Source organism: Opisthorchis viverrini (assembly GCF_000715545.1).
Source record: "Opisthorchis viverrini unplaced genomic scaffold opera_v5_39, whole genome shotgun sequence".
Taxonomy (NCBI): Eukaryota; Metazoa; Platyhelminthes; class Trematoda; order Opisthorchiida; family Opisthorchiidae; genus Opisthorchis; species Opisthorchis viverrini.
In genome coordinates this window covers 2127632-2136534 of record NW_008751696.1, presented here as the reverse complement: position 1 = coordinate 2136534, position 8903 = coordinate 2127632, and the positions used below count along the sequence as shown (strand labels likewise).

At 45.7% G+C, this 8903-nt stretch overlaps 1 protein-coding gene across 1 annotated transcript in view; it reads left to right on the top strand.

The window, feature by feature from the left end:
* Positions 1 to 265: 265 nt before the first annotated feature.
* T265_13145 (hypothetical protein) overlaps positions 266 to 8903 on the top strand; it is a gene marked incomplete at both ends in the record, with an annotated part of 16075 nt that continues 7437 nt past the window's right edge. The window contains 7 exons of the mRNA XM_009167396.1: positions 266 to 349; positions 2487 to 2554; positions 2595 to 2719; positions 2775 to 2931; positions 2973 to 3187; positions 7055 to 7209; positions 8417 to 8878. Coding sequence (XP_009165660.1) covers positions 266 to 349; positions 2487 to 2554; positions 2595 to 2719; positions 2775 to 2931; positions 2973 to 3187; positions 7055 to 7209; positions 8417 to 8878 — 1266 coding nt within the window. The remainder of the gene's footprint in view (positions 350 to 2486; positions 2555 to 2594; positions 2720 to 2774; positions 2932 to 2972; positions 3188 to 7054; positions 7210 to 8416; positions 8879 to 8903) is intronic.

Here is an 8903-nt window from a genome sequence, read left to right as displayed (position 1 = left end):
GACACTGAAGAATCCCATCTAGTCATTAGAATTTTATCAGGACATGGTACTCAAACTATCACGATGTTTGAACATGGTGAGTGTACATTTCCTTGAAAGAACACTGCACAAGCAAAATACACTCGTTTGCAAGCAAATTTGGTTTTGCGAGCGACTCACCTGGAACCCAGCGGAATCTCTGGTCTGTGATGTTTGCAGGCATCTGAATGTGCTGCACCAGGCCGCCTCATGTTTCAGTCGCTACGATTTCGAGATGTCGCGATACATGTATATTCGTAATGCACTGCTCATAAGGTTGAAAATTCTTCGGCAGCCCACAACCGGTTTCGCCCTTTTCGGGACTCATCAGGTAGGCGCAGTCCCCGAGTTTCCGTCAACCTTATGTTCTACTTGAAACCACATTGCACGAAAATAGCGAAACACACTGCATAAGGCTAGTGAAAACTTCCCGATGGCCAACTACCGATTCCACCCTTCCTAAGACTCTACAGGTAGGCGTAGTCCCCAAGCTCCCATCCACCTGATGTCTTACTTGAATAGGTAAAGTTATCGCTGTGTTAGTATTGAAAATTGTTGACTCATGCCAAGAGCTGTCTATCGCCTGTCTGCCTGGTGCCGAGACTATTTCAACCCTCTCGTGGCAACGGTTAACTTTCCTGATGTTCAAACGAGCAGCACGGTTCATCGTCGTTCTAGCAATTCTATACTCACATGTAGAGCGGAGAATTCTTTTCCATAGTAAATCCTCACACGAGGAAATGATCGAACATAAGTCAATCTATACAGAAAGTTCTTTACATGTAGGCCTTACCTATGTCGGTCGGTTGTAATCAACTCCGCTGCAAGGAATTTCCGACGTTCTATTTACGTGCTAGTCAGCCGACTTGTCAGGTGAGGGTGTGCTGTTAATGTTTGTTAATCTTTCCTTCGTTCATACATTGATACATGATACCTTCTAACATAACGGATAATATGCCGGTCCACGTACCGAACGTCACCATCATCTTCACGACAATAACGTCAGTATTGACACTGATGCTTCACTACTACAACTACAACCACTAAGTTTATTACCTCACAACTAAAGAAGAAGAGAGAAAAGGATTGGGTGAGGGGTGGACCTGGTGCTATCCTACCGCAAGCATTCTAAGGGGCCTACACTTCCATGCGTCCACGAACGTTACTGATATCGATTGGCCGGCATGCTGGTCCACTCCTCCTATCTACCGTCGGGTATGTTGCGGTGGTACGAATACACCAGGGCGTAGGAGAGTTTTACCCGGACACTTCGAAAACCCTTCATCAGTACAACTACACAACATTCGACTGTGACAATAGAATAGACCCAAGCGGCCAATTTGAAACGTCCTCTAGGACGTCGGTTCGTCTGCTTAAGCTGTCGAGGCTCACATGATTGCAAACACCAAGGCAATCGCGTTAGTGGTCGACTGCAACGTAGATTCTAATTCCTCCCCGCCGATTAACTCCACTCTTAATTTTCCACCAGTTGATCGACCGGGGCGCCGTGTATTCTGACGTCTAGCACTACCGAACAATCATATGTGATCTCTAGTCGTCATCGAATTTTTCATATTATTTTTTTAGCTTTTAGAATCATACTGGTGTCGTATTGGTAGATGAACTACGTTTTTCTAGTTGTTGATTAGGTGGTTATTGATCTGTTCTCCGAGGCTGACAATTAGCATGCCGTTCGGTCGGGTGGGCCGCTCCTCGATGCCTACTGCAATTGTACGTTAAAATAAGCCGCTCATTCGAATCTGTGACGTCTTCCAGTACGCGGCGCATCAGGGCATTAATTCTTCCGTTCGTTTCTTGTAAGTCGTTAGCTTCGTGAGTGATGATAATTCCGTTATGATTTTTCCGGAATTCCACATACCATCGTTCATCTAATTTTGAGTTTCGCCCCGTTCTTCCTGTGGTATTCTCGAACTAGACATCGCCATATTAATATGCGTTGCTAGTTTCCTTATTATCTGAGTTTGACTACTTACCAGTCACTCAGGAAAAAACACCCAGTACTTTCCCGTATAATTATTTTGTAATTAACTTCTCAGACAACAAAATTAGTAAGTTGGAAGGAAGACTGTTAGATTAGAAAGTGGTTGACTATTGCCGGAAGATTCATAAGAGCAGTTCCGGAACGAGAGACTTGGTCCACTATAGAAGGGTTCTTTTAACGGAGGTTCATCGGAGATGCCGGGTGCTGTATATTTGCATGGGACCTTTTATGAATCAAAGAAATGAGGGACTCAACTATGCTTGTTTCGTCCAGAATGCTCCTCATGAACACTGAATACGGTTCAACTTGACCTCACCTTGCGAATTAGGCGAGGATATAGTCTAATACTTCTCGGTGTATTCGACCTCGTAACAAGTTAGTTTAGTCTCTAGATGGCTAGCGTCTTATTTTCCATCCTCTGAATTTACCAGTTACTTTTCGCTACAGTTCTCGAATTACTTTTCAGTTGAAATTCGAAATGTCGGAATTCCCGCTCATTATAACACCAATAAGTCTTCAGGAGTTTTATCTACGGTAAGTGCCATTCTTCTGAGAAAAAATTTTCCCCATCAAGTTTCATGCTACTCAATAAACCATGCATTTTTGGACAGTGGATTACAGAGGGTTGGTTAGCACGGAGACTTTGGTGTAATGCCATCGGCGACATAGATATCGAACGCATATTTCAACCCTTTCCTAGTAAGGTGCCTCGAATTCTCACCTCTTAACTCGCGACTTTTCTCATCTATAAAAGGAGACCGAATTTTATGCGTTGGCGACTGTTCACGCCTGGAATTTGATGCCCATCCGTCAATCGAAATGACCGTCGCTGACTACCTCACCTATTGGCGTGATTTTCATCAGGGCACTGATGATCGCACGTTGTATTTGAAGGACTGGCATTATTTTAAGTAACTTTCTCCTCGTTCATTACTGACACATTTGGACGTAGAGCTACAGATACTGAGTACTACCAAGTCCCAACACTGTTCATGTCCGATTGGATGAATGAATTCTGGCGTATTCGCCCCGATGTGCGAGATGATTTCCGCTTTGTATATCTGGGTACAAAGGGTACTTGGACACCACTGCATGCGGACGTCTATCATTCATACAGCTGGTCTGCAAATATATCTGGCATCAAGCGATGGTGGTTTTTCCCTCCAGGTAGGCAAACTAACGCTTTGTTTTCAGCCTATTGACACATCTCAGAATGTTCTCGACGGTCCCTCCATTCAAGCTTGGTTAACCTGAAACAAAGTAATCCACATCATCCATATTGGGAGTCATCATCAGTGCGCGCAAAAGTTCAGTGCTCTTCGGCCTTCCGGCACAGGTTGACTTCACTTGTAGGACGAAATCCTCATTGAAACTTCCAGTCTCCTCAATATGGCATAAGTAGCTCGGAGGGAGAAATAATTCATGAGTTACATGAACTTTCTTCTTCGCTATGAGAGGTCACCACTCGTTAAAGCACTCAAATTGTGGAGCTATATCTTGTTTGTATCAAACTGCCAATCAGTCGCTCGTGGCCGAACATTTTGGTGTTCAACTGCTAGCCGGGAGGTCACGAGTTGGAAACCACTTGGAGTTTCTCACTGCCGATGATTCCTAGTTAGGATGAAACATCTGTACGGTACCTCTTGGATTGGTAATGTGGTGAAATATTGGTAGCTCGGGTGAGTTTATTGGTTGTTGATCAGATGGCTGTTGATCTGTTCGCCGAGCTTGGCAGTTGGCTTGCAAACGTTTCGTCACCATACGAGGAGGCATCATCAGTGCGCAGTTGGGTGTGCACTGATGATGTCTCCTCGTATGGTGACGAGACGTTTGCAAGCCATATTTCCAAGCCGGCGAACAGATCAACAGCCATTTGATCAACAACCAACCTCTTGGATTTTCGACAGTCAGAAATAGTCCAGTAGGTTCCTTGCACCCATGGCGCTTCGTGAGTGGGAATTCCTAACAAGCGGGTAAGCCGATCGACAAAACGAAGTCACTCGAAGCGCTGAGCGAGCGAATCACATCGCTGAATATGTATCTGTGTTTAGATATGATAATTCAGCCTCATTCAGTGTGCGCCAGTGGAGTAGTTGTAACATCTAAGCTATTCGAGGCTCACTCACGGCTAAGAATATGCATTGCTGATGAGCTATGATAGGGACGAAACTGGAGTCCAGTGCTTCTCCTGTTTGTTACGGACTTACAAGGTTAATCGCAATAGGGAATGAGAAGGATTGTCTTAGTGACCGTTATCTGAATACCAATTCTACGAATCCCGCAACCATTCATAACTACTCAAAAGCAGCGTGTAGCACACCTAACAGTAGAGTACTGACGTACCCACCATCGGCAGGGTGAACTGACCTACTGAGGGAAGATCCTTTTCTGCTTCACAGCAAGCTGAACAAACAATTTTTCAAGCTTCACCTCCAAGCCAGCTTTTGATTGCCGTTTTTTCTGTCCGTTTGATTCTCCCCTCATAATTGATCTCTTTGTCTAAGTATTGACAGGCCTAGTTTGTTTGGTGACCGGATGACGCTTTGACATTTCAATCGATTGTGCTCAAACAGTTCAACCAGGTATTGTGGTTCTCTTTTTTGGCGATAGTTTCACCATGAAGCCCTAAAGAGACTGTAGGCTGTTTCGCAGTACACGCAAACACACGTCCTGACTTCAGCTCTGTCCTTGGTGGGACCGGACGTTTAGGGGATAACATGAAAATAACTTGGTAACAACGACAATCGACGGTCAGTTTCCTTTGTTGGTAGCATGGAATTTTGAAATTTCAGTCGAAATTTCGTTCTGAAAATGAATCTAACTCACGCTGAAAAGTCGAGAAATACTGTGCAACTGACTCATTTTTGTTAGGAATCAGCAACAATGTGGGTCTCACGAATCTTTGGGGAGATTCGAACCCTCGACCTCGATTAGTGACTGGGTCTGTATTGCTTGGTCACGAACAGCGGAACACCAGTGTGATTGGCTCGCATTTAGACAGGACATAATGCCACTCGTTCTCCACTCACGTGATCACAGACTGACTGGCCTCTTAGGTGACGGTTTACCAGACGATTGACCCATGCAACTTGTTAATTCTTCCTTGCTGAGCTATTTGTAGCTTGTTAACAGTACGAAGAAATTTAATTGTTTCATGTAGTTGATATACTTACATCCGGACCTCGGTCCTCTTGAAAGTGTCGCTTTCACCAATTTGAGACACTCATGGCGTCAAATAGGTATATCTCTGAATTTCAAGGGACCTGTGCATCAGGTTACAGTGCGAGCTGTTTGTTGTATGGCTGTTAAACCTGGCGTGTTCGAGCAGCGGACGTCTTCAGGTATTCGACAACCGTTGTCTCAGGAACATAGATCGTGTGGGTTGGTCATGGACACCTCGTAACAAGTCAATTAGGAAACGAGTGTTCGGTTGTGCAACAGGGATTTCCACTGGGGAATGTGTCCAGCACCAGAAGGTGCGTTGGTCAGGCCATGTATTGCGCACCATTGTTTGTCGAAGAGAGTGCTGTTTTCCGTGCTCAATTCAGAGTGGGAAACTCTTGAGCTGGTAGAGGGGTGTGAAAGAGATTAAGAAACGTTTGGATGTTGTCGATACTACTCGCCTTCCAGAATGAGGAGCGCGTTCTCTTCACTGCGCCTGGTTAGAGGCGTTGCAAGATTAGGCTGCTACTCGATGTCGATGGCGTTCATGTTATCAATTTCTATACAGATTGCCTGAATAAGTGTCTGGAGGTGTAGGCATCTCGAAATGATTGTAGTAAACTAGCATCAAGACCCTTCCTTCCGCTCTTTTATCCTTTCTTCACAATAAGACTTTCAAATGAATCATGGTTGTACGGCAGCGAAGCCTCAGTTTTGAACACTGATGTCATGCCATCGATGAGTATGCTGATGAGGGGCGGGATTTCGAACGAATCTAGAACCGCTGTTCTGATCACGTTGGCGACCTCGTGAACTATATTAAGTTCAGACGCAATACACTACCCATAAGGTTGCTGAAAACTCTTCGACAATCTACGGCCGGTTTTACCCTTATTGGGCGCTCATGAAGTAAACGTAGTCATCTGCGATATCTCGAATATCGTACCAACTGAAACAGGAACTGGCCTGGTACAGCATGTTCAATTGAAGGAGGACATCATAAACGAGAGATTCAGCTGTGTTCCGGGTGAGTCTCCCACCAAAACCAAATTGGTTTGCAGACGAGTGTATAAGTTATATGAAGAGTTCACTTCAACTATACACACTGGATACTGGCACCTTTGCGCTAAACTTCGTGCCAAATGCTAAATAACACTCCAGGCAGTAATTTTCACTTAGGATGTTCTCCTGACATGTTCCCGAAGTTGACCTATATATACGCACTGGATACTGGCACGTTTGCGCTAAACTTCGTGCCAAATGCTGAATAACACGCCAGACAGTAATTTTCACTTAGGATGCTCTCCTGACATGTTCCCGAAGTTGACCTATGCCAATGGAATTGAATAAGGAGGGGGTTAGTATGGCCACTTTCCTAGTTTTGAAACCTGATGATTCCATTCGTTTGACATCACACACCATCCATCTCCGCTGGACAAACCAGAATTGAATAAGGAAGGGGTTAGTATGGCCGCTTTCTTGGTTTTGAAACCTGATGATTCTATTCGTTTGACATCACACACACCATCCATCTCCGCTGGACAAACCGTCGGGCATACTCAGTAGTCAGGGTAGCTCGCTCCGGTCGCCCCGTTTGATCCAGCGACAACTATAAGCAGAGGCCTTGGAAACCATCTCGCTGTTTCCGCGTCAGGAAGTTGCATATCGAAAAATGCCATCGAATATTGCATCGATCATGCAACTCAACAGGGTGATATTAGAATACAGTCTGACTGTGTCTTTTTCACTTTGTAACAGGTAATAGCCGTACATACTATTTGTCCAAATTAACTACCTGAATTGGTTGATTACCTCTTTACTCAAAAGCTCTGTTGTGGAATTTATCCACCTTCTCCATATTGCCTCTTACAGGCGAAGAAACGAAGTTGAAGCGTAATGGCCGAGTTCCAAACGACATCCGGAATATACAATTGGATAACGGGGATATAAATTATGTTCAGATTGATCAGCATCCGGGACAAGTTGTATTTGTTCCCTCTGGCTGGTATCACCAAGTGGTAAATCTTGTGAGTACTAAATTATGGTGTTGTTTTATGATTTCTTTCCTTTTTTCTCATGGTTAGAGTTGTACCCAACCCGGCAAGTGCAGTTTCCTGCTACTGGTTACGTCACCATTTCCAGACGTAACACACTACTCTTAAGGTTGCTGAAAACTTTGTGACTGCCCACGTCCGGTTTTGCCCGTCTTGGGGCTCGTCAAGTTGACGCAGTCCTCAGGTTTCCGTCAACCTTACGTTCTACTTGGACCCAGCTTCCACTCCTCACTGATTTATTCCCCCATTTGCCGTTGAACCATACATCTCACCGCACACAGCCACCCACACACACCGCAATGCTATCTGCAGTTTTTGAAACCCAAGTTCGTTCTGCGTGACTTTCTGTCTGTTCCGTTTCGAGGGAAAATTGAGGTTGCGATTCCTTCCCCATAAAAAGCCACCATCCAAGTGTAACTGCGAAAAAGTGCACAGTTTCTGACAATTCGGTTTTATTGCATTGTGAATACAGCATTCCCTCCGTGTAAGCAACCACCTAAGTCGAAACTGCCTGATTCAATTTTCCATTTCCCATGCTGATCCACTGACTAACGAGCAAGAAGAACTGTACGTTCGCATGTAATACTCAAACGTAAATAAAATATCCACCGTTTTTGACCGTTGTCATATATGGCGCCTAGTCTAAAACGAATACTACAGCAACGAATCACTGAGTGTTAACTCAGATGCTCCGAGCAAGATGGCTCACGTAAGGAAATTTCTCTTCCTAGAAGCAGAGGAAAAATTTAACGGTAATTTGTCCAGCCTGAAGAACAAAGTAGGTGATTCTTCAACGTCTTTTTGAATGCTCTACGCTGAAATACTGTCAGGTTGGCCAAGCCTAGACACGAGCTCCTCGCACAATATGCTAGTGTAACGGTGATACTACTGATCGGTAGAATTTCGCGTCGATTGAAAAAGGGAATTCTGTTGCGGAATTCGTGGGGCCACTTTGTAAGATTTGCTTGGATTTGACCGACGAATGAAATGATTCAATGAATCTCCAGGAAGACCCGTTCGGGAGAAGATCTGTGTCCAGTTTTGTAACTAAGATTCAGATTAGAGTTTTGCTTCCTTGTTCAGTGGTCTGTAACCGGTCAGTTGGCATTTCCGAACAAATAACTGCGCAGCGAAGGCCATCTTCCTTTTATTTGGTGCCGTGACCAGGATAAGGATGAAGATCCCGTGGCCGCAACCCTTTGAGGATGGGGATGTTCGAACCTTCCTGGAGGACTTTGAGGAGGTGGCGGAGGCTGCCTGGCTGGAGACCGACCGGGGTAAGTTGGCAGCGCTGAAGACCCTCCTCAAGGACCGGGCGAAGGCAGCCCTGGATGCGGCCAGAAAAGGCCCTCGGAAGATGGACTGGGCCGCCGCGAAGGAAGTCCTTGCAGCGGAGTTGGACACGCCGGTCGACCGCCAGGAGGCTATGAGGCGGTTCAAGACGGCCAGGATGGCACCCGGATCTGACCCGACCGTGTTCTTCGCCGGCTTGCAGCAGTTGTTGGATCGCGCTTTGCCGACGCTGGGCGGAGTGTCGCGACACCAGTTGCTGTCGGATCAGTTCGTCGAAGGTGTGCAGCCCGCGCTTGGTGCCCAGTTGCGGTTGGCACGAGCAACTGGCCAGTTGAGTGTGGAGGAGCTGGTGCGTCTGGCCCGGGAGCTGCCCC